This window comes from Lithobates pipiens, unplaced genomic scaffold, assembly GCF_037356315.1.
Source record: "Lithobates pipiens isolate NorthernLeopardFrog02 unplaced genomic scaffold, aLitPip1_a1.2 Scaffold_13, whole genome shotgun sequence".
Taxonomy (NCBI): Eukaryota; Metazoa; Chordata; class Amphibia; order Anura; family Ranidae; genus Lithobates; species Lithobates pipiens.
Window position 1 is genome coordinate 506,197,260 of NW_027507718.1, and position 26,573 is coordinate 506,223,832.

The window sequence follows — 26,573 nt, forward strand, 5'->3', positions numbered from 1 at the left end:
TTGGGTTGTATCTCATGTAACATGCTCGGCCAATTTAAACAAAAACAAAAAAATCCAATTATAAAACAGAAGGCTGAGGAGAAAACAATCTGCTTGGAGAGCTTGTGGGTGTTTCATCAACAAGCTTACATTATTCCGCAAGCGAGGGAGCGATCTGTGCTCTCCCCACTCAAGTAAGCCTCTCAAAGGTTACATAAGTCTTTATCAACAGCAAAAATATAAAATTTGCATTCATTTTTACCGAGACAGTCTGCCAGGAAATAGAGTTGGTAGGGCAGTTATTCCAGAAAGTCCTGTCAGTTATTAGAACAACGAATGTTACATTTAGAAGCCGAGGATTACCTGGCTAATTGCCAGATCTACTGTTGGGTGAAATTCTCTAAAGGTTGATTTTCCGACTAATAAACAGGAAGAGCTCTTGTACTGTTTATGATATTTTATGCAACCAGTTCCAGGCCATGTCCCCTTGTTCTGAAGTATATTTTATGTCTGAACTCCAGGCAGAAATTAAAGACGCCAATTATTGCAGCTGTGTTCATTAACCGATTGCCGACCAGCCGCCGTCATTTTATGGCGGCAGGTTGGCACGATCCCGTGAACTGTTGTAGCTATACATCGGCTCGCGGGTTCGGTAAATCAGGCGTGCACGTGCCGCCGGAGGGCGTTCGATGCACTGCAGGGGTCCGCGATGACACAAAAGCCACGAGCGATCGCGAGCACGAGGGACAGAGCACACAAATCCCTGTTCTGTTCTGAGATGAGTGACAGATCGTGTGTTTCCATCAGGGGCGGACTGACCATTTGGGCACTTAGGCACTGCCCGAAGGCCCCATGCCACTAAGGGGCCCCATCAGGGTTGCCAGCCTCAATAATACCAGGGACAGTATGTAAAAATCTGTGTTCTTTTTAAAAATCCCAAGATTATAGCTGCCCCGCCTCTCCAGTACCTTTTCAGTGTGTGTATGTGTATTCTGTGTGTGTATACTGTGTGTGTATGTGCGTGTGTATGTGTATGTGTATACTGTGTGGCCCCATAATCTATTGCCTGGGGACCCCATCATCTCCTATTGCCTGGGGGCCCCATAATCTCCTATTGCCCAGGGGCCCCATAATCTTCTCCTATTGCCCGGGGGCCCCATGAGTTGTCAGTCCGCCCCTGGTTCCTATTAGCTAGGAATCATGATCCGTCACTTCCTCTAGTCAGTCCCTGTTCTGTCCATCTGACTATTTGTACCTGTGTTGTTCAATATACATGTAAAGTGTGTAATTTACATAAGACAATCATAAGTGCTGTGCAGGCTCCATCTATCGATCCTTTTTGGTATTGCTGCAGTTGTTCTGTCTATTTAGAGTTACTATGTGTAGTTAAGGAAGTTGTTAATAAGCAAGGAATTCTGGGTAGAATCTTTACAGGAACTGAAACAGCAACCATTCTTGGAAGGAAATACTCAGCAAGCAACACATGTATTTCTCAATCTATCGCCATCACCCCTTAGAGAACTTTACTATCACATGTATTGTATATTGTTGTTTCTGCAATGTATGCTGTATTGTATACAATACTGTACTTATTGAAGTCTATTTCTGTTATTTGTAGTTTCACCTGGCTTGTTCTAATAAAACTGAGATCAAAGAAATATGGTATCTGAAGTTATTGGGACAAGAAGGTTAGCTATATGTCCTTGAGACAGAACAGTCCCCTCCCCCTTCAGTTAGAATCACCTCCCAGGGAACATAGGTCACCCCTTCACCGGCCCCTAGTGTTAACCCCTTCACTGCCAGTGACACTTTTACAGTAATCAATGCATTTTTATAGCACTGATCGCTGTATCGCTTTAAGTGCCAATGGTCTCAAAAATGTGTCAGAATTGTCCGATGTGTCCGCCATAATGTTGCAGTCATGATAAAAATCACAGATCGTCGCCATTACTAGTACGGCTCTAATCTAATTTGTTCGAATTTCGCACCATTAGTGGGCTGCACCAAAAGCCGATTTTCCATGCGGCCATCGAATTTGAGTAATCAGGCATGTTGGAAATGTTTTGAAAAAGAAATGATTTTATAATCAATGATGGGAGAATCGTACCAGAAATGTAAACGAAAAAAGAAATGCGCATGTGTAAGAAAAGAAAATTCCCGGAAAGAAAAGAAGATTCCCAGAAAGAAAAGAAGATTCCCAGTCACAGAAATTATTTTTTGTAGCAACAGGAGGTGAAATTAAAGGCTTTATTAAAAGAAATATGCAGCGCTAACCCACTTACTCATACACTACAATTTTGGATAAAATATAAAATAAAAAAATATATATAAATTAAACCTATGTGCAAAACAAATGAATGTGCAAATCAGCAAAACAATATAAAAAAACACAGATGAAATATTCCTATATAAATATATATTTTTACGAACACTGCTGCTAATTGGAGATTGCACGTTATTGATCATTTGTATGGTCTATGGACTTTTTTTGCACTTGAATTCAGGTCACAATATATTGCATTTTGCACTTTATTGATTGCATTCTATTGCACAGGACTATTTTATGTGTGTTTTTTATATTGTTTTGCTGATTTGCACATTCATTTGTTTTGCACATGGGTTTAATTTATAGATATTTTTTTATTTTATATTTTATCCAAAATTCATATTTCTTTTACTAATTTTTTTCAGGTGTAGAGATCACTTTCTATGCTGGCAGCTTCCCTATATTTATTTCATTAGGGTTAATAGACAAGTGGAGTGCACTAGTACTCTTTGTTTACATTTGAAATTAAAGGCTTGGTTGGTCGAATTTCAAAATCAATGGTAGCACCATCGGATCACAAAGCACACGAAATTTCAGATTTTCAAAAGAAAATTATTTTGAAATTCGACCATGTATGGCCAGCCTTAAGCCTCATACACACAGTACGATTGTTGGCCAACCGAGCGTCTGATTTTTGTCAAAAGGGCGTGTGCCTGGATCTTGGCTTACATACTAACGGTACACAATTGTCGTGACACAAACATGTACGTAGTCATGCACTACGAGGAATTTCAGCTCTTGAGCGCCACCGTTTTGGCCCCTTCTGCTAATTCCGTGTTTGGTGAGCATTGATTCCGAGCATGCTTGTTTGTACTTTCGACTTTTGTGTGATGGATTTGTGTACTGACCATATGAAAATCTGACATCAAACCATTGACTGCTGAAAATTTACTAGCCTGCCATCCAACATTTGTTGGCCGAAAATTGAACAACAATTGTCAAAAGGATCGTACTAACAGTAAGATTTTAGGACAACAGTCTGTCAACAGACAATCCCCTGCCAACAATTTGATCGTGTGTACGAGGCTTTACTCTACTTTTGTTGAAAAAAAAAAATTCAAAAAAATAACAACAAAGGTGCAACATATTAAACGGGCAAACTCTAGTGGGTGGGTGGGGTGACTTCTTTGAAATATTAGATATTGAAGTAGGGTGCGTGTATCTTTAGAGAATATTGTCTGGTGTGGATGGACCTGTATGTAGTTGGAGAGATCCTTTTGCAGAGATCTAGAGAAATTTCTTGGGTAACCTTCCAGCAACTGGAACTTGCAGCTGTATGTAGAAAATCAGTGCATCTGCCTAGGTTCGATTCATTATTTTTTGTAAATGTGTAGGAGTCCATTTGGCCACAAGAACTTCACTAGCTGATTGGCCAGGAACACCTAAAACTTCTCGCATCTTAAAGTAACTGTAAAACTTTTATGCCGCGTACACACGATCGAATTGTCTGGCGGAATTGGTCCGGCAAACAATCCGCCAGACTTTATAACGAACGGACTTGGCCACATACGGACGCTCCGAAAGTCCAGCCATTTCTAACGCGATGACGTAAAGCACGTACGACAGGGACTAGAAAAAGGAAGTTCAATAGCCAGTAGCCAATAGCATCCTTCTCGTACTTGCTTCAGAGCATGCATCATTCTTAGTCGGCCGGACTTGCACACTGACGAACGGATTGACCTCTGAAAGCCAAGTCTGGCGGACAAATTTTGAGTCAAAACTACTTTCTAAGTCCGCCGGACTTTACGATAAAAAAGTCCGCTGGAGCCCACACGCGATCGAATTGTCCGGCGGACTCGGTCATGTGTACGCGGCATTAGTTGTAGAGTATGGTTGATATGGGGGTGTGCACCACACTCGGGTGACATCATCATATAGGAAGTGATATCTGAGCGTGATGGTGTCACCCCCTATCCGAGACAGCGCATGGATCAGTGTGCCGGCACCAGTAGGGTTGCCACCTCAGCCCTTTAAACCCGAACACATATGAATTACATTTCTGTGGCTAATTAAATGCAGATAAGGCACCGAGTGAGTTGAATTACTTCCTTAATCAGCCACAGAACCTGTGCATTTAATATGTGTTCGGGTTTAAAGGGATGAGGTGGCAACTCTAGGCACCGACCGTATCATTTATAGGGGCTGGTTCCGCCATCATGGGGGAGTTACCTATTTCATTCATGGATCGCTGGAAATACTGTCAACTGTCGGCCTTTGTTCGCTCCCTTCCTAAACCTCTACGCTCCATAAACAACCTTACACCTCTGGAATCTGCTTTTTCAGGTGCCTTGCCTGTGGAGAAGCCCGTCTCTTATTTTTATCACACGCTGTTATCCCTGGAGTCTCACAGGACCCCTACTTTTATCCGAAACTGGGAGCTGGATTTGGATAAGGAACTCACTCCTACCCAAGTGTCTACCATTCTTACCATGGCGCATACTGCTTCAGGCTCCTCCAAAACATCTGAGATGTCTTACAAGCTATTGACCAGGTGGCATTATACGCCTGTGACACTGCATCAGTTTTTCCCCCAAACCTCCCCGCTCTGCTGGAGAGAGTGCGGTGAGCGAGCCTCTCACGCTCACATCTGGTGGTCCTGTCCACGAATACGCCCGTTCTGGCTCGCAGTCCTATATTGGATTCAGCAAATTCAGGGTCGGGAGGTTCCTAATGATCCATGGTATGTTTTGTTTCACTGTTCGGGTCAGCCAGCAGGCTCATATAAACGCTCTATTACGCCCCATCTCCTCAATGCTGCAAAGACCCTTATCCCGAGGTATTGGAAGCAGAGGAGGATCCCCACGCTCCGTTGCTGGCTGCTCAAGGTTGATCACCTATATTACATGGAAGACAGGACACTCTCTCTGAGAGGCAAGTCTGACCTTGCAAAAAAGATATGGGCCTGCTGGGTCGCCTTTAAGTATACCCCTGCATATGCGGATATGGTATCCCAACCTGTGTAATGTGATGTAACCATGTCTTGATATGAGAAACCTGTTTTATTCTCTAATTTTCAATCTGATGGCTGGGAACCCCCCCCCCCCCCCGCCCCCGCTTTCTTTCTTTATACTTCCTGGACTTTCCTTCTCTCTTTTTCTGAGCTTGTTCTCCTGTCAGAGCTCCCTGGACTCTTATAGTTAAAACTGGAAGGAGTTATATGCACTTTTTGGGATACTCATGTTGGAGTCTAAGTACATTTTTGGGTTGTTACTGCTTGCTGTTTACACCACTCCTCTGATATTTTGTCTGTGATGAGCTGTATGTGCTCCTTTTCTTTAATAAAAACTAATTTAAAAAAAAATAATTTTTTTTATAGGGGCTGGTTTGGGGAGCACTGCTCTCCCAAAACTAGCCTGCCCAGTGCCCTGCAGGTCACTGTGGTAGGCTAGACAGGAGAGTGCCTGATGAGGGGGGAAGAGGGGGTTTGACACCATGTTTTACCTGCACCAGGTGACACCAACCCTAGTGATGCCACTGAGGGTATTGTACCTTGTTAGCCTTCGATTATTGCAGAAAGTTTGGCGTTAAGTGAGATGACCGTAACTGGCAGTTGTTCCAATCTATGGTCTCGTTTGAAGATTTCAAGCAGAGAATCTTCAAGACGACGGAGTTCTTCAAGTTTCACCTCTTAAGTCATTAAAACTGCAGTGTAGGCAGATGCAGTACACCGCAGGTGGTGCTCAACTGCAGAGGCATTGCAGAGGGAGAGAAAGCCAAGAAAAACATGGTTTCTCTATAGTTTGCTGGGTCACTGGGGAAGCTATCCCTTGGGTGCTATTCCCATCTGTTAGGGACATTGCATAGCAGTAGGGAGAGGTTCCAGATGAGTAGGGAAAGAATAGGGACACACCATCCTTCCTGGAAGCCTCCCTATTTGGGTATGGACCGGCCAGGCCACATTACACCCCTTAAGACAGACACTGTCGGCACATCTGAGACCTGCTCTGTTACACATCGTTATATGCTGTGAGTGTTCCCGGTCTAGGGCTTTCCCACCGGGCTTGTGAACTTTAACACCAATAAAAATTCTATTTCTAGAACTGGACTCTGAGTATTTACTGCCGCTGCACCACCCTGCACCTCCCCGCATGTAAAGCCTGGCAAAGGAAACTTGAAAGATTACATCTTTAGTAGCTCAAGTTGGCCAATTGGATAGAGTAAAGTAACTTTTTTTTCTTTTCAATCTGTGTCCCATTGTGAATATTTTCCTTCACTTTCTGTCCCATAGCCAAAGCAGGAAGTGAGAGGAAATCACTGCAAATTAAGGGAATCCCTTGGGGGGGCCCCCAGGTCACTAGAATTAGTGTCCCCTCTATTACTTTTCTGGAAACCACCCACAATTTGGGACTTTCTTTTACTTTCATTTTCAATGATAATGGTAAACAGGACAAACAGAGAAGGTGAATCTCCCTAATGGCAGCACAAACAGCAATAAAAACCTGACAAGTGTTCTAATGCCTCTCCTCTCTATCCAAAACTAAAACTAAAAAGTTTTGCCTTGAGTTACAATATACTTTAACTCCAAACTTTCTCAATAAAAACCAATGGTTGAAGCAGAGATTATGCAAAGAGTTTGGCCTTAGCTTTTGCAATGGTTACGAAACCCATACTGCTAATGTTCCTTTGAAATGCCAGCAACGGGATTCCAGCAGTTTTCCACTTAGCACAATTTGTTCCCCTTGTGATGTCATACCTGTTGAGAGGTAGAAAACATTTGGTGAGATGATGAAGAGACAAAGTCTGAAGAACTCTGAAGTTTTGAAGATTCTCTGCTCGAAATCTTCAAACGAGACCACAGATTGGAGCAACTGCCAGTTGGGGTCATCCGGCCAATGAGTGTTGATGAAATCCTCAGGGTCCGTGAGGAAGAAGAAATCATCATAGCTGTGGGAAATTGAGAAATAAAGGAAAGTGAATTTTCTCTTTATCTAGGTATAGTATTTTTTGTAGAAGTGACAAATGCTATCTATATATATATATATATATATATATATATATATATATATATATCTGTAAATATGTAAATATATAGATATCTATCTATATATATAGATAGATATATATCTATATATATGTAGTACTGACTCCCGAAGGAGAAGCTGATTTTTATGGGCTTTCCGTTACCTTCTTCCGCTCGCTCCTCGTATCTAGGGGTTTCCCGTGATAGATGGCCCAGAAACTTTAGAGACTGATGACAGATCCGCTTAAAGGGATTTTTATTTGTAAAAACGCAGTTAACAACAGTCTCTCGGCGGACAAACCACGGACTTTGCAGCGGAGGTCCGTCGGACATTCCGAACGAGCGGAACTGCCCACACACGACCGGACTTTACCGGCGGAGTAGGTCCGGCGGACAAACCGCCGGACTATGGTGGGAGTCTGCCGGACTTTTGAAATGAACGGATTTGTCCACACATGGAGGAAAGTCCGTTCATTTTGAAAGCGGCTCCAGGTAGAAGGGACTAGCACAGGAGGTCAATGTCGCCGCCTCCATCGGCGAGATTGACACTTCGCTGGCCCCGTCACCTGGTATGAACTTAAAAGGGAAGCCCTATGCCAAAAAAATGGCGTGGGGGTCCCCCCAAAGTCCATATCAGACCCTTATCCGAGCACGCAGCCCGGCCGGTCAGGAAAGGGGGTGGGGATGAGCGAGCAGCCCCCCTCATGAGCCGTACCAGGCCGCGTTCCCTCAACATGGGGCGGTGCTTTGGGGAAGGGGGGTCCCTGCGGCCCCCCACCCCAAAGCACCTTGTCCCCATGTTGATGAGGACAAGGACCTCTTCCCGACAACCCTGGCCGTTGGTTGTCGGGGTCTGCGGGCAGGGGGGCTTATCGGAATCCGGGAGCCCCCTTTAATAAGGGGGCCCCCGGATACCGGCCCCCCCACCCTATGTGAATGAGTATTGGGGTACCATGTACCCCTACCCATTCACCTGGTGAAAAAAAGTGTAAAGAAAAAAAAACAACAGATGTTTTTAAAATAATTTATTGCACAGCTCCGGTGGTCTTCCGTCTTGGGGGGTCTTCTCGCTTGACTCCTCCGCTATCTTCTGCTCTTTTGCTAGCTCTTTTACTAGCGGAGGAGCCTGGCTTTCTTCTTCGTCGCCGCCGTCCGGGGGTCTTCTACCGACTTCGGGGGTCTTGTCCCCCTCTTCGGGGGTCTTGTCCCCCTCTTCGGTTCTTCTTGCCGGGCCTCCACTTTCTTCTTCCAGCTCTTTTACTAGCGGTGGCCCGGTCTTCTGTTGCCACGCTGTCTCTTCTTCTTCTCTTCTTCTTCCTTGAGATGTTGACTCAACACTCTCTCCGGCCGCAATGACAGGGGCGCATTGTGCGGCGACTTATATAGGGAAAAGGGGCGGGGTCACCGGGTGATGTCACATGGTGACCCCACCTCTTATGGTGTCACAGTCCCGGGTGATGCTGGGACTGTGACATCATAATGGGCCGGGACATCACTTGGTGACCCCGCCCCTTGTCCCTATATAAGTCGCCACACAACGCATCCATGTCTTTGCGGCCGTAGAGAGCGTCGAGTCAACATCTCAAGGAAGAAGAAGAGAAGAAGAAGAGAAGGCGGCGGCGACAGAAGACCGGGCTACTGCTAGTAAAAGAGCTGGAAGAAGAAAGCGGAGGCCCCGCAAGAAGAACCGAAGAGGGGGACAAGACCCCCAAAGTCGGAAGAAGACCCCCAGACAGCGGTGGCAAGGAAGAAGAAAGCCGGGGTCTTCCGCTAGTAAAAGAGCTAGCAAAAGAGCAGAAGATAGCGATGGAGTCCGGCTAGAAGACCCCCCCAAGACGGAAGACCACCGGAGATGTGCAATAAATTATTTTAAAACGTGTTGGGTTTTTTCTTTACACTTTTTTCCATCAGGTGAATGGGTATAGGGTGGGGGGCCGGTATCTGGGGGCCGCACTTATTAAAGGGGGCTCCCAGATCCCAATAAGCCCCCCGCCCGCAGACCCCGACAACCAACAGCCAGGGTTGTCGGGAAGAGGCCCTTGTCCTCATCAACATGGGGACATGTTGGGAGTAACGCTGACATGACAGTGAGAAGCAGGAGACTAACAAGGTCATCTCTCTGTCACTCTGCTCTTTTCCTCTGTCAGTAAGTTCCTTGTTAGCACATGAGCACTTCAGCACAACTCACTGGTTCCCAGTCCTGCCTCTTCCTTCCCCGTCTGATCTCTGCTCTACAGGGGATTGTAAAAGGCATATTTAAGTACCTACACTGCATACATTGGAAATACATTTGTTCATGTATTATTGAATGCAGAGCAGCATTATTCTGTGTCTTTTATATCTGCCTGGAGTTCAGCTTTTGTTATCAAAAGTCAGTAACTAAGCCTTTCTCTCCAATTCTAACACTATTCTTCTTGGCTGCTTAGCTATGCAAAGGACAATGACACATTTCTGTCATAGGAAGGGCAGAGGTGTCTTTGGTGTGCATGGTTTGATTGACATCCTGATTTCATCTTCTGTGTGCTGAAGAAGAGGCGCAGGGCCGCAAGATATAATACGTCTCTGAGGATAAACCAGAGTTCAATCATTTTGATTCAATATAAATGTAATAATTCACATGTGAAAGCTGGTTCTGTAAACACTGGATAAGGAAAAGGTTAGTGTGTAGGCAGGTGCAGTTCGGCCTCCATGTACAGGTGGCGCCATTCAGCAGCTGCCGTGTAAAGAGAGCAAAGGAGAAAGGGAAATTCATGTTCCTCTGAGGCCTCCAAAGGTGTCATCAGGAGTGCAGCTGTCTTGATTGGGCGCTGCTGCCCCGAATGACCTCAGCGGCCATCTTAAGTGTGGGCAGTGCTAATAAATAACACTGTCCCCCCTAGTTGGCACGCATTTGCAGAGTGTATAGGGCAGGGATAGGAATAGGGTTTCCACCTCATCCCTTTAAACCCGAACACATATGAATTACACAGGTTCTAATTTAATGCAGATAAGGCACCAAGTGATTTTAATTACCACCTTAATCAGCCACAGAACCTGTGTAATTCATATGCGTGTGGTTTTAAAGGGATGAGGTGGCAACCCTAGACAGGAACCAACTAGATAGGTATAGTGTGCCCACCACTAAGGAAAGGTTCCGTTGGAAGAGGGACAGAGTAGGGTCTGCTCGCCTATGGCACCTCTGGGTGCCTTTTTACCAGACTGCCTTCTAGCCACCTCTTCTGTTAGATATTATTGGCTTTTGGGCATTATATGTGTTTCGGGAATCCTCTGCAACTTTCTGTAAGTGCTGCCAAGCTAGTTGGCCGTGTTATAGTGACTCTGTGACCACCTTGTTGGATTTTTTCAGTTAATACACATTACTGCAATCCCTGATCTCTGTGTGCATTCTCGCTTCTCTCTGGTCACCAAACTCCAAGCTAAGATACTGTTGTTACTGACCAGAGTGAGTTCCAATGTAGAATTTGCCAAATACAGAAATGCTGTATCACCTGTATTTTGGCGGATGCTCCTTTAGAACACACTATATGGGGGGACTTGGTTGGTGACAACAGTAACTTGGCCGAAAATGTGCCTTCAGCTGTCACAACTGTTCTGCTAGTAGGAAGATCTCCTGTTACCTGGTACCCCAATCAAAATGAAGAGATCTGTCTTATTTTCTTTTTTTATGAGCAATCCAACATAGTTTAGTTATGCTGACCTTGATATGAAAACCCCTTTCTCGATGTCAACGGTTCCAGCCCCCCAGCAGGCATCTAGCAGGTACCACTGTCCAGCCAACTCCACTGCATTCCACATATGATTAGACTTGGTCCTATGGAAGGCATCATTGTTGCTGTTTTCTGCGCCGCGGCTGAACCCTGTGATCTCCATGCACTGGATACCTATCTCCCTGAAGGGAAGAAAATGATTTCCATTGAAAGACCTCTAAACAAATACAGTATACATTCTATAAAGAGATAGCTGTAAAATGACTGTAATAACCGAGGACCTCTGATGGTCTCACCCTGACCATCAGAATTTCATGTACAGAACCTCAAGGTCCACAATCTCAGGGGTAGATAATCAAACCTCTTATACAGAAACCTTTTATCTTTAAAGCTAAAATGTGATCTATGTACTCTATATAATATCTCCCTATGTTTGCCACCTCCCTCCCCCAATTAACACGCAGTTAAAAAGTTTAAGTCGTGTTTAGTTTGACCGAAACATTTTGCTCTTTTGTCCTCTGGGTTTCCCTTTTCTCCTTGCTCCTTTTCTTTTGTTCCCTTCCTTCTGTTTCCCCCTCCTTCATTCATTCTGCTTCTCTTTGGAGTATTGCACTCAATATTGCACTCTGTGTGACTCATGGAATTTTGGGTGGCAGCCCTTCTTGCAGTGCCGGGACAAGGTCATCCAGCGCCCAGGGCAAAGATGACAAACTGCACCCCCCTTTCCCTTAGGGTTAGGGTCAGGGTGCCCCCTACCTCTGAAATAAACCATTGCGCCAGGGGCAGCTGTCCCTCCTGCCCACCCCTTGTCCTGGCCCTGCCTTCTTGTACCCTTTTAGTTTAGAGTGGTGAACCTTTTACAAAGCGTTTTATGTCGACATTGCATTACGCTTCATACTCCCCATAATTGTGATAGCAATTAGATTGTGGGCTGTACCACATTGCTGTACCTTTTCTGTTTTACTCTTTAATTTTTGACTCACCAGTACCTTGGTTATTGTTTGGCTTACTATTTTTGTACCTCACTTTTGATACAGTTAATAAAAAGACTGAAAGTAAAAATTTTCAATCAAACCATTTGGTTTGCAAGAAATAACTCTTTGAAGACCTAGTGACATTGTCACCTGGTCTGTATGCTGGTTCCGCCCTGAGGTTAGGAGGAGGGGCTGGCAGAACCCAAGAATTGCCACAGCACTTTCCCTCAGATCTTCTTCCAAGAGTGCTATATGAAAAAATACATCCCCGGGATGTAGACATGTATACTCCCCTCCTTGTGGGCCACAGGGTGGTGAAAGACTTTAGCTGTGCAATCTACTGATCAGTAGGGATGAGCCAGATGTTTGAGTCAAGCGTAAGTTCAATTCGAACATTGGGTGAACAGCGAACATTATGCGCCGTTCATAGCAAATTCGAAAAGCCGCGTAACATGGGACACTCGCATGAAAAACCAAAAGTGCTAATTTTAACCACTTGCCGACCGCCGCACGACGATGTACGTCGACAGAATGGCACGGGCAGGCATAAGGGCTTACATGTACGTCCTTGCCTGCCCGCGGGTCAGGGGGCCCGATCGGGCCCCCGCCCGGTGCCTGCGGCGGTCGGTATTCGTTCGGGAGCGATCCCGGACGAGGGGACGGCCATTCATTCATGGCCACCCCCTCGCGATCGCTCCCGACGAATGAAAATGTCCGGTGACATCACTTCCTCTCCTGTAATGTAAACACAGGAGAGGAAGTGATGTATTCTCTCCTCCGTGTCGGTATTTTTCGTTCCGGCACCGAGGAGAGAGCATCGGTGAGTTGCACAAGCACTACACTACACAGTAGAACATGCCAGGCACACTCACACCCCCCCTTTACCCCCCGATCACCCCCCAATTACCCCTGCCCCCCCAGTCACAGTGACACCAATTGCTTTTTTTTTTTTTTTTTTTTGCATTGGTGTCATTTGTGACTGTAATAACTGTTAGGGCAGTTAGGGTTAGCCCCCTTTAGTTCTAATGTGCCCCCCTAACCCCCCAATAAAGGTTTAACCCCGTAATCACCCCCCGTCGCCAGTGTCACTAAGGCTGGGTTCACATTGCAGCGGTTTATGAGAACGAATGTGATTCGCACCGCACTGCAGTGCAAATCACATCCGATCTCTGTGCGATTCGAGTTCAGCCATACAGATAGTATGGCTGAATTCGTGTCGCACCCGCCGCACCCGCCGCACCCGCCGCAAATTCGCACGGGACCCTTTTTTTGGCCCGCAGCAGAATCGGATCGCATGGGTGTTCACACCATGAGATCCGAGTTTGCAGATCGCACTGCGATATGCGAACTGATCTGGGGGTGTCATTAACATTTCACTGACACTCCCAGCAGTTCGCATAGGGCAGTGTGAACTGCCGCCGGGAGGCATGCGATGCGGGAACCCGCCACGGATTCGTGGCGTTCCCGCATCGCTCCAGTGTGAACCCAGCCTAATAAGCGATCATTTTTCTGATCGCTGTATTAGTGTCACAGGTGACGCTAGTTAGGCAGGTAGGTATTTAGGTTCGCCGCAGCTTTTTATAGCGCCAGGGACCCCCATATACTACCGCATAAAGCCCCCTGATTTCCCCCTAGTTAACCCTTTCACCAGTGATCACCATATAACTGTTACAGGTGACGCTGGTTGGTTAGTTATTTTTTTATAGTTTCAGGGCACCCGCCATTTATTACCTAATAAAGGTTTAACCCCCTGATCACCCGGCGGGTGTCATTTGTGACTGTAATAACTGTTAGGGCAGTTAGGGTTAGCCCCCTTTAGTTCTAAGGTACCCCCCTAACCCCCCCAATAAAGGTTTAACCCCGTGATCACCCCCCGTCGCCAGTGTCACTAAGGCTGGGTTCACATTGCAGCGGTTTATGAGAACGGATGTGATTCGCACCGCACTGCAGTGCAAATCACATCCGATCTCTGTGCGATTCGAGTTCAGCCATACAGATAGTATGGCTGAATTCGTGTCGCACCCGCCGCACCCGCCGCAAACTCGCACGGGACCCTTTTTTTGGTCCGCAGCAGAATCGGATCGCATGGGTGTTCACACCATGCGATCCGAGTTTGCAGATCGCACTGCGATATGCGAACTGATCTGGGGGTGTCATTAACATTTCACTGACACTCCCAGCAGTTCGCATAGGGCAGTGTGAACTGCCGCCGGGAGGCATGTGATGCGGGAACCCGCCGCGCATTCGTGGCGTTCCCACATCGCTCCAGTGTGAACCCAGCCTAATAAGCGATCGTTTTTCTGATCGCTGTATTAGTGTCACAGGTGACGCTAGTTAGGCAGGTAGGTATTTAGGTTCGCCGCAGCTTTTTATAGCGCCAGGGACCCCCATATACTACCGCATAAAGCCCCCTGATTGCCCCCTAGTTAACCCTTTCACCAGTGATCACCATATAACTGTTACAGGTGACGCTGGTTGGTTAGTTATTTTTTTTATAGTTTCAGGGCACCCGCCATTTATTACCTAGTCTCTCTAGTGTACCCCTAAATTTAGGGGTGTCTACTTTCCAAAATGGGGTCATTTGGGGGGGGTTTGTGCCATCTTGGCATTTTATGGCTTTCAAAACTGTAACGCCCTTAGAAATCCTGAAGGCAGTGCTTGGTTTTCGGGGCCCCGTACGCGGCTAGGCTCCCAAAAAGTCCCACATATGTGATATCCCCGTACTCAGGAGAAGCAGCAGAATTTATTTTGGGGTGTCATTTCACATATGCCCATGGCATGCGTGAGCAATATATCATTTAGTGACAACTTTGTGAAAAAAAAAAAGTTTGTAATTTTCCCGCAACTTGTGGCAAAATATAAAATATTCCATGGACTCAACAGCAGATAGCTTGGGGTGTCTAATTTCTAAAATGGGGTCATTTGTGGGGGTTTTGTGCCATCTTGGCATTTTATGGCCTTCAAAACTGTAATAGGTAGTGAGGAGTGAAGTCAAATATTTACGCCCTTAGAAAACCTGAAGGCGGTTCTTGGTTTTCGGGGCCCCGTACGCGGCTAGGCTCCCAAAAAGTCCCACATATGTGGTATCCCCGTACTCAGGAGAAGCAGCAGAATTTATTTTGGGGTGTCATTTCACATATGCCCATAGCATGTGTGAGCAATATATCATTTAGTGACAACTTTGTGTAAAAAAAAAAAAAAAATTATTTTTTGTCATTATTCAATCGCTTGAGGCAAAAAAATAAAATATTCAATGGGCTCAACATGCCACTTATCAATTTCCTTAGGGTCTCTACCTTCCAAAATGGGGTCATTTGGGGGGGTTTTGTACTGCCCTGCCATTTTAGCACCTCAAGAAATGAAATAGGCAGTCGTAAACTAAAAGCTGCGTAAATTCCAGAAAACGTACCTTAGTTTGTAGATGTGACAACTTTTGCGCAAACCAATAAATATACAATTATTGACTTTTTTTTTACCAAAGACATGTGGCTGAATACATTTTGGCCTAAATGTATGACTAAAATTGAGTTTATTGGATTTTTCTAATAAGTAGAAAATATCATTTTTTTTCAAAATTTGCGGTCTTTTTACGTTTATATCGCAAAAAATAAAAATCGCAGAGACAATCAAATACCATCAAAAGAAAGCTCTATTTGTGGGAAGAAAAGGACGCAAATTTTGTTTGGGTACAACATTGCATGACCGCGCAATTACCAGTTAAAGCAGCGCAGTGCCAAATTGTAAAAAGACCTCTGGTCATTTACCAGCAAAATGGTCCGGTCTGAAAGTGGTTAAAGGCTTACATACAAATTATAGTCATAAAAAGTGTTTGGGGACCTGGGTCCTGCCCCAGGGAACATGTATCAATACAAAAAAAAGTTTTAAAAACAGTTGTTTTTTCAGGAGCAGTAATTTCAATAATGGTTAAAGTGAAACAATAAAAATGAAATATTCTTTTAAATATCGGTGTCTATAGTATGCCTGTAAAGTAGCGCAGTTTTCCCGTGTTTAGAACAATACCACAGCAAAATGACATTTCTAAAAGAAAAAAAGTAATTTAAAACTGATAGCAGCTGTAATGAATTGTTGGGTCTCGGCAATATAGATAAAACTTATTGAAAAAAACAGCATGGGTTTCCCCCCAGTCCATAACCAGGTCCTTTGGGTCTGGTATGAAAATTAAGGTGAACCACGAAGCAAAATAAAAAAAACATTGCGTGGGGGTCCCCCCAAAATCCATACCAGGCCCTTCAGGTATGATATGGATATTAAGGGGAACCCTGCGTTAATTTGTTTTTAAAAAATGGTGTAGGGGTCCCCCTAAAAGGGTCTGGTATGGATTTCAAGGGGAACCCTGCGTCAAAATTAAAAATGGCGTAGGGATCCTCCCAAAATCAATACCAGACGCTTATCCAAGCACGTAACTTGGCAGGTCACAGGGAAAGAGGGGGGATGAGAGAGCGCCCCCCTCCTGAACCAAGCCATATGCCCTCTACATGGGTGGGTGCTTTGGGGCCCCCAAAGCACCTTGTCCCCATGTTGATGGGGACAAGGGCCTCATTTTTTTTCAGTTTGTCGGGCAGCATGAGATGGGATCTACATTGCGGGACATTTTTATCTATTTATTTTTTAATGGAGGACTTGTCCCAAAGTGTCTCCTTTCTTTTTTTACTATTTTTGACACCTTGTTTTGTGAATTGATAGGGGTACAATGTACCCGTAACTAATTCACATGGGGGGGGAGGCTGGGATCCCCTTGTTAAAGGGGGCTTCTAGATTACGATAAGCCCCCCGCCCAAAGACCCCCACAACCACTGGCCAAGGATTGTGGGGATGAGGCCCTTGTCCCCATCAACATGGGGACAAGGTGCTTTGGGAACCCCAAAGCACCCCTCATGTTGAGGGCATATGGCCTGGTACGGTTCAGGAGGGGGGGCTCTCTCGTCCTCCCCTCTTTTCCTGGGGCCTGCCAGGTTGCGTGCTCAGATAAGGGTCTGGTATGTATTTTGGGGGGGGCTCTATGCCATTTTTTTATATTGGCGCACGGTTCCCCTTAAAATCCATACCAGACCTGAAGGGTCTGGTATGGATTTTGGGGGGGCCCCTACGCCATTTAAAAAAGAAAATTGGCACAGAGTTCCCCTTATTGTTCATACCAGACCCAAACGGCCTGGTAATGGAGCGTTTTTTTCAATGAGTTTTATCTATATTGCAGAGACCCCACAATTTATTACAGCCGCGATCAGTTTTGAATGACTTTTTTTCCTTTAGAAATGTCATTGTGCTGTGGTACTGTTCTAAACACTGGAAAAATGCACCACTTTACAGGCATACTATGGACACCCCCCCAGATACGAAATTAAAAGGAATATTTCATTTTTATTGTTTCACTTTAAGCATTATTAAAATCACTGCTCCCGAAAAAACGGGCGTTTTTAAAAGTTTTTTTTTGCATTGATACATGTCCCCGTGGGCAGGACCCGGGTCCCCAAACACTTTTTAGGGCAAAAAAATTGCATATAAGCCTTTAAAATTAGCACTTTTGCTTTTTCACATTCGTGTCCCCACGTGTTTGAACAAACTTTCTTGCATGTTTGGATGTTCTGGTGCAAACTAAACCGGGGAGGTGTTCGGCTCATCCTTACTGATCAGTAGCTTGACTATGCACATCTAAAGGGATGCCAGGTAAGTGTTCTTTTATGTAATGTTCAGGAAAAAATAACTGAGGGCAGAGAGAGCTAATAGCTGTGAGAGGTGGGCAACAAAAGGATTGATGATGATTGTCATCAGACAAGAAATCAAGGCAGGCTTAAGAAGGCTGCTGTACCTTCAAAGGGTTATTTTGTGGGGATGCAAGTTTGCAAGGAATAGAGATCAACACAGGAGAGGTCTTGTTACAGTGTGGGGAAAAAAAAGGTAAGGCTGGTGTTCAGCTTTAAAGTACTTGGGGCCAATAAGATAATGTAAGAAAACACTTTAGACAAAGTCAAGACTGTAAAGCATTTCTGTCCTGAGAAGAACAGTGTATCTATAGTCCTCAAGAGGCAGTGTCTCCATCTCACAGTCACATTAATTGGATCTGCTACTCTGCTAAAAAATAAAGCGTGTCTCGCCAAGGCTTTTTGTTTGTTTTAAATAGGGTTAGGACCTCTGAGGGGCACTGCCAGAGCCGTCTTAATAGCAGCATGGGCCTCTGGGCAAAGTAAAGCACTGGGGCCCCTACCAACCTGCCCCAATTTAAGCACCTTCTCTCAAGAATTAAAGTACAAATAATTGATAGAATTAAACATATATTTATTAGTACTTTCAATAAAATTTATTTTAAACAATAAGAAAACATGCCATATATCAAAGACTAATCAATACTAAGGGCAGAGTACGGGGGGCGGGAGTCAGAAGGGCACAATACTGAGATCAGGAGGGCACAGAACAAGTTTTGAGATGCTTCCTGGGATATTTCCATCCCAAGACAGCTTAGTAAAAGCGTAACTGTCCCGGCAGATCCGGGACAGTTGGCAGGTATGATGTAATGCAAGATTATCATTGGGCCCCCATGCACCTGGGGCCCCTGAGCAGTGCCCAGGGGGGCCCATGCTTTAAGACAGCCCTTACCACTACTGGAGGTGTGGGGGCTGAGGGCTCTCTGGGGGCCTAGGGGCACTGTGGGAGGTTGACAGGCACCACGGACCACCATGGCAGGTTGGGTGGCACTTTGGGAGCTGGGAAGCACTGTGGAAAGTTAGAGGATCTGCAACTGCCTGGATACCTGGGAGGTGGGAGGCAGGTATGATGTAATGTAAGATTATCATTGGACCCCCATGCACCTGGGGCCCCTGACCAGTGCCCAGGGGTGCCCATGCAGGGGGTTACGAAGTGCTTCTCCAAATTATGACATCTTTTACTGCTTTTGCTTAAAGTTCCAGCCAGCCAAAAGTAGGCTGTGCCTAAATGTCAGCTCTAATCTGCAGATGCATATAGACTTGGGCATACGCAGTTATGAATATTCTTAGTAGTACCCCGTCTGCATAATGCAACTTTTTCTTTTCTCTTTGAGTTCAGTGATCCTTTAACAATGTTTGCTAATTGCATGTGTAACCCACACAGTCTCTGTGAGGCCGCCTCCCATGCCGATGCCATTCAGTTAATTAGCCAAACTCGGTACGGGGCCAAATCTATCCTGTACAATAACATCATGACTCTCCGATATTCGGTATGTGCTGTGATTCTGGAAAACGGAGCCCCGACAGAGCAAACTCTGTGTCAGATGTCATGCAGGTATTATTAAAGAACACATTCTATTAATAAGAATAGAATAATATTCCTTTGTTTTAAAATGTAGGCTGATTCCAATTATATTCTCATATTCCCTGTTTAGTTTTTGCTGTATATACTTGTCAGGCCTGTATGTTAAACTACACATTGCAAAAATGTCCTTAATACTGTATCTAGTGTAGCACTAACCCCCGAAGGAGCTGTTGGTTTTATTCGGGCTTACCATTACCTCACCTTCTTCATCTTAGGGGAGTCCCGTGGAAAGTAGCCCAAATGATGATAGATCAGACACGTGGTGCTTTTTGAAGATTTATTTAGTGATAACACCAAAGAAAGACACAAGACACAGTCCTTCAATAGAGGATTAGAGGATAAGGGGAGTTTAGGCACCTAGTATTTGCTGGTTAGAGGTATTCGTCAGCTCCAGAGGACAAACGGCTCCACAGAATGGATCCAGCAGTCACCGGATAGGCCCCTCTCACTTGACCTAGCAGCCGATGAGATGCACAACAAAGTCTCTGCCACAGACTTGTTAATTAAACTTTGTGGTTTTGAGGGTAGATACACAACAAAGTCTATGCCACAGACTTGTTAATTGAACTTAGAGATCCTTGAGAGTTTTTAGAAAGAACTACCATACAGTACCAGATTCTTTCAGCCGACCCGGCGATACTGTAAGGATATTGATCCAGGTTGCGTCCTCAAACTGATTTTCCAGGCTCCTCAAAGACACCAGCCTTGCGCTCGGTCCTCCACCGGAAAAGTCCTCCCCTGGATCCTCCAGCTTTTCTTGGCTTCGCCTCGCAGGTGAGACAGCACAGGACCACCCCTGGATCAGTAGGCCCCAAGACATTCCTGGGCCTACACTCTCAGTTGTGAAGCCTCAGGCCAGCAGGCCCGAGGTGCAAGACCAATGCGACACAGCCCTCAGGCCAGGAGGCTCGATTCTCACTCCTTCCCGAGCAGATACTCCTGGTCTGCTTCACTCCTGATCTGCTTCTCCACTCTCATTGGAGCAATGAGCTGTGGAGGGGTGGGAAAAGGCTGTCTCAGTGAGCGCTCAAGGCAGCTGGCGGATCCAGGCTTGGGAAGTCAGGATGACATGGTACCACAACTGATGGCAGTGACGTCAACGGAGAGCGGACTTCAGACCACTCTTGGCTGAAAACGGGTCACAGGAGTGCAAAACGAATTGCACTCCTGTGACCCTTAGGAGACGCCTGGCCTAAAAAGCTCAGGCTGGACTTCTCCTTTAACTCTGATGAGAAGGTCTTTATCTCTATTCTTGGGCTTGGGGAGGTGTGCTGTTAGTTTGGCTATCCTCCTAGGCCAGCTGCCTAGGGAGGGCCTACACATGTTCTTGAGACAAGGCCTGGGTTTATGGCTAGGGCTGTCATGTCTTGAAAAGGGAAAAGCAAGCAAAGTGGAGGAGGTGTCCTGTAAAGCTGAACTCTCATAGAGGACTAGTAACTCACTTGGGAGGATGGATAGGGCCCTCTACTCACCAGCAAAGGTATCGCTAAATTACAGAAACTCTGTGCTCAGTTTAAAGGCCTATATCTTGTAAAGCTGGGAGTGGAGACTGGAGTCTGTGTGGGACAGCGCTTTGGGTATCTGATGCCCTAAACAGGGTTGCCCAACCTTTTGACGTGTGAGGGCCACTTAAGTGACTTGGTAACCGTTCATGGCTCACAATGTGTGGAACAGGCTCCATTCACAATGCTGATGTTCTGGGATGGCAGGTCGCCATCCCAGAGCAGGAGGTCATGGGCCACATCAGAGGGCTCCGTGGGCCACATGTGGCCCATGGGGCACCCCTGCCCTAAACCTTTTCCCTTTCCCTGGAAATGCTGCTGAATAAACTCAAGTAATTTAGTTAATGTGACTGATGCCCAATGCTTGCAGGGCCCTGCTATTCACCATGAACTCAGCCCTGGGGTACGTTGTAAATGTCAGCCTACCTGACATAAGGGGATCCTCACTAACCTCCAGTGGGTAAGGGACTGCTATATTAGCAAAAAGCCTCCTCTGATAACAAATCATAAATACACCCACATGAATGAGAGGCATTTGAGGATCAGGGTCAGGGTCAGGGTTGGCCTCTGGATGAGCCAACCCAGTTTCTTCCACCCTTGTTACTAAGCCATGAATACTCAATATAAAGATCAGCAGCAAACCTGCACATTGCTTTGCACAGTCCAGCGTAACCGGCACACACGCCTTTTCTTAACTCCAGGACATCTTCTACTCTGTATAGCTTTGGAGAGCGCCCAAGGAATCCTTCAATGTCGTAACCTATTAAAAGACAATCATCAGAGACGTGAACAGTGAAATCATTTAACGTCTTAGAATCCTAATGGTCCTTGGAAATGCCCAGTGTCACTGCCTGACCGTAGTAGCCAAGCTCTTTCAGGAGAAAGCTAAGCCTCGCTAAGTTTAAGGTTGTTTCCTGAAATGTATTGGTTGTAGCTGCTTCCTTTGCTAAGCAAGACTTGGATTTTTTAGGTACCCTGGAAATTATGAAGATGCCCGTATACAATATATATACAGTATAAATCTAATGGCTTTCTTTTGGTACTTTTACACCAAGAATTAGTTCTTGAAGTAAGGCTTTCATCATTGAAAACGTGTGAATAAAACATGTTCCTAGGAGGAGCAGGGAAGTAGCCAAATTATCCAGACTAGGTGGTTGGACCACACAGAAAAAATGTGTTTCCAAGGTGCATGCAGCCTGGCCGCATGCCTTTATCAGTCATTATGGTGTTGGTGGCCAGCCCTCCCACATCATGAAAATGAATGGCTCTGTGCCACCGTCCACCTTCTTTCTAGAACAGAACACTACAAACTGAGAGGAAAGGGGGAACAACACAAGTAATATTGCCTTCCTGACAGCCTGATTGCTGAAATGAGGGTGGAGAGGAATGAAGAGGGAGGGCATGAAAAAGTCTCCTCCACACACAAATAAATTAATGGGAGTGCAGAGGAGGAAGAGAAGAAGATACACTCAATGAGGAGTGAGTAAAAGGAGCATAGGCTGCAGGTCAATCCCACTGGAGAAGGCACTCCAGTACTGCTGTCAGTGTTCTTCAGCATATTATGTACAATTTTAGGTGCACTAGGTACCTCCCTTTTAACCCCACCACCTAATCTGTCCACTACTTCACCTTCTGTCTCCCCCCCCCCCATTTTTAGGCCTACTACAAAACTACAAAAATTCACAGGTATGCTAACAGTATATGTATGGACATGTTTATGGCGGTGTCAGTATGGTTCCCATTGTATATCTGTGGGCATGTTTATGGTGGTGGCAGAAAAATGAGAAAAAATTCAACACTCAGTTAGTATCTCTCCCTTAGCGCTCATGGAAAGTGGGTTACATTAAAATACCAAGAGCAGCTACTATAATAATAAAACACTAAAGCAGAAATATGTCACAGCAACAAGTACCATAATATTAGCAGCACTAAAATAATCCAAACATTTTAGGATTTGTTAAAAGTTCACTAAAATAGTTAAATAAGTATGAAGTCCACTTTATATATAAAAAGAGGCAAATGTAGGATTGTCCATCACGGAAAAACGTTGCAGATAGTAATTCAAAATAATCGCCTCCTCCACACTGCACGTGTCACAATCACAATCCCCCTAGGAATTACACTTACCAGATGATACTGGGTTATACGCTTATCTGTCAATGGATGATGTCTGCACACTGCATACACTCCGTCAGATAATCCTGGGTTATACACTTGGCTTGCAATGGTTGTTGTCAGCTCTCTGCATGTAATCCATCTAAAGGTTTGCTCGTGACAAGCAGAGAACAAAGATACACATAGCGTAATCCAGTACTAAAAGGTATTTATTATAGGTTTCCTTAAGATTGCACACTTACAATGTGATTCAAAATAAAAGAGCATGCAACAACAATGTATTGCAAGTCGATATTCCTGACTACCTCTCACCGCTCCAGCGATGTTCCCAGGTAAGGCAAGCAGGAAAGCCGACGATGTAGGTTGCTGCGTGGTCAGGCCCTGACTAGTTTTGTGATTGCTTCGTCAGAGATCGTGGCCACACAGCACAGTTTCCCACATTAAATACACTGCAGGACACCGCAGAATTAACCCAATGCTTTTTTTATCTATAAAGTAGGCTTGAAAACTAGGTGGTAAACACTGCGGACGAGCCTAGTACACGCAGGCGGCACAAGTGGGTTAAATCTGCGGCGTCCCGCAGTGTATTTAATGTGGGAAGCTGTGCTGTGTGGCCATACCCTCTGACGAAGCAATCACGAAACTAGTCAGGGCCTGACCACGCAGCAACCTACATCGTCGGCTTTCCTGCTTGCCTTATCTGGGAACACCGCTGGAGCAGTGAGAGGTAGTCAGGAATATTGACTTGCGATACATTGTTGTTACATGCTCCTTTATTTTGAATCACATTGTAAGTGTGCAATCTTAAGGAAACCTATAATAAATACTTTTTAGTATTGGATTATGCTATATGTATCTTTGTTCTCTGCTTGTGACGAGCAAACCTCTAGATGGATTACATGCAGAGAGCTGACAACAACCATTGCAAGCCAAGTGTATAACCCAGGATCATCTGACGGAGTGTATGCAGTGAGCAGACATCATCCATTGACAGATAAGCGTATAACCCAGTAGTATCATCTGGTAAGTGCATTTCCTAGGGGGATTGTGACACGTGCAGTGTGGAGGAGGCGATTGTTTTGAATTAATATCTGCAGCATTTTTTCCATGATGGACAATCCTACATTTACGTCTGCCTCATATTATATGTAAAGTGGGCTTCATACTTATTTAACTATTTTAGTGAACTTTTAACAAATCCTAAAATGTTTGCATTATTTTAGCGCTGCTAATGTTATGTTTCTGGTGGTAACAGTACGGTACTCATTGTATATCTGTGGACATGTTTATGGTGATATCAGTGTGGTACTCATTGTAAATCTGTGGACATGTTTATGGTGGTGTCATTACGGTACTCATTGTAAATCTGTGGACATGTTTATTGTGATATCAGTATGGTACTCATTGTATATCTGTGGACATGTTTATGGTGGTATCCGTATGGTACTCATTGTATATCTGTGGACCTGTTTATGGTAGTGTCAGTACGGTACTCATTGTATATTTCCTGGGACATGTTTCTGGTGGTATTAGTATGGTACTCGTATATCTGTGGACATGTTTATGGTGATGTCAGTATGATACTCATTGTATATCTGTGGGCATGTTTATGTTGGTATCAGTACGGTACTCATTGTATATTTCATGGGACATGTTTATGGTGGTTTCAGTATGCTACTCGTACATCTGTGGACAAGTTAATAACAATGTCGTTATGATATTGATTGTATATCTGTGGACCTGTTTATACATGGTTACAAAGTTAGTCAGGTAGAAAAAAGTCCATTTAGTTCAATTAATAAAAAACAAAAATATATATATCATACAATCCCATATACACAATCCTCCGCCCACACTTGATGGTGGTATTGATACAATACTTACATTATATCTGTGGACAGATTTTATGGTGGTATCAGTACGGTACTGATTGTCTATTTATGGAGATGTTTATGGTGGTATCGGTATGGTATACATTGTATATCTGTGGACATGTTTATGGTGGTATCGGTATGGAACTCATTGTATATCTGTGGACATGTTTATGGTGGTATCGATATGGAACTCATTGTATATTGGCGGACATGTTTATGGTGGTATCAGTATGGAATTCATTGTATATCTGTGGACATGTTTATGGTGGTATCGGTATGGAACTCATTGTATATTGGCGGACATGTTTATGGTGGTATCGGTATGGAATTCATTGTATATCTGTGGACATGTTTATGGTGGTATCGGTATGGAATTCATTGTATATCTCTGGACATGTTTATGGTGGTATCGGTATGGAATTCATTGTATATCTGTGGACATGTTTATGGTTGTATCGGTATGGAACTCATTGTATATCTGTGGACATGTTATGGTGGTGTCACTATGGTATTGACTAATTTGGGGGGGGGGAGGGGTCAATTTATGGATATTGGCTACCAAGGGATTAGAAAGCGAAAAAAGTTTTGGAGCCACTGCTCTGTTCTGAGACACTAACAACATCTGGTTAATCCTAAAATATGTTTTTAGGTGTTAAGCCTATATGTTTTTTTATTTGTTGAATGAAAAAGACTGTCAGCATGTGAGGTTAGTTCAGCGATCTCCCCTGCTGCCTTTGGCTGAAAGCGCTGATCAGGAGTTGGTCGGCTGCTAATTTTCCCAGCATGTGATATCGACAGAAGCTGGCCAAATGGACAGACCGACCTACACACCGGCCGAATGTCAGATTTTTTTTTTAACCGCCCGTTGTCTCTTGACATTCAGTCTGTGTGTACAGTGCTTTAGGCTTCAACATCTGGTGAGGTAAGATATCAGCCACACATGGAGTGCATTCAGTGGCGGAACTACCGCCATAGCGACCCACGCGGGCGCTATGGGGCCCGCAGCTGAGAGGGGCCTGGTGAGGATGAGGAATGCTGACATCTCACCCGCGATTTCAAGGCGATCTCCTGCTAGGCGGCTACCTACTGGTGCACTGCTGCCTAGTTTAGCTGGGAGGATGCAGGCCGACCTGGATGGATTATTATGTGAGTGTGGCATGTCAGTCTGCGGGGCCCGGCAGCGGCCACGGCTCTGCCGGCATAGTGATACCTCTGTGTGTTCAGACTCTGCTGACCGTGCAGTGTGCAGACTTCACGGTCTGTCCGACCAGCGATGTCTGTGTCTGCCAATTGAATTGGAGGTGACGCCGCCGCCCGTCAGATCCCACCAATGCCCATCACGATAACAATTAGGCTGCTTCCTGTGTGCCCAGTGAAAGTTGCCGTGACAGACAATGAGGTGCTGAGCGCAAGCGCGGTTCCCCGCCCACCTTATGATGTTGTTCCCTCCTCCAGTCCCACCCACAATGGAGCAGGGGGGCCCGCGCAGTGCTTCGGCTGGCTGTCTCACATGATCGGCAGTGTGGAATGGAGGCTCAGGCTAGAGCTGAGAAGAAGGTACAGACAGTCTGATGTGTAACAGCATCAGTGAGGCCTGTAATTGGTACAATCTCATGTGTGTAACACAGTGTGTCAGTCAGTGTGTTCTGCAATAATTGCTGACTAGCTCAAGCCGTAGACAGACAGTTTTAGGCTGGGTTCACACTGCTGCGGTGTAGGAGATCGGATGTGATTCGCACCGCACTGCAGTGCAAATCACATGCGATCTCTGTGCGATGCGATTTCAGCCATACAGATAGTATGGCTGAATTCGCATCGCATTCGGCCCAAA

At 45.2% G+C, this 26,573-nt stretch overlaps 1 protein-coding gene across 2 annotated transcripts in view; it reads right to left on the bottom strand.

The window, feature by feature from the left end:
* LOC143975574 (kyphoscoliosis peptidase-like) overlaps positions 1-26,573 on the bottom strand; it is a 114,227-nt gene that overhangs the window by 52,258 nt on the left and 35,396 nt on the right. For both annotated transcript variants that reach the window (XM_077478037.1, XM_077478036.1), the window contains exons 4-6: positions 21,396-21,513; positions 10,963-11,154; positions 6,999-7,189 (exon numbers count right to left, since the gene is read on the bottom strand). In XM_077478037.1, coding sequence (XP_077334163.1) covers positions 6,999-7,189; positions 10,963-11,154; positions 21,396-21,513 — 501 coding nt within the window. The remainder of the gene's footprint in view (positions 1-6,998; positions 7,190-10,962; positions 11,155-21,395; positions 21,514-26,573) is intronic.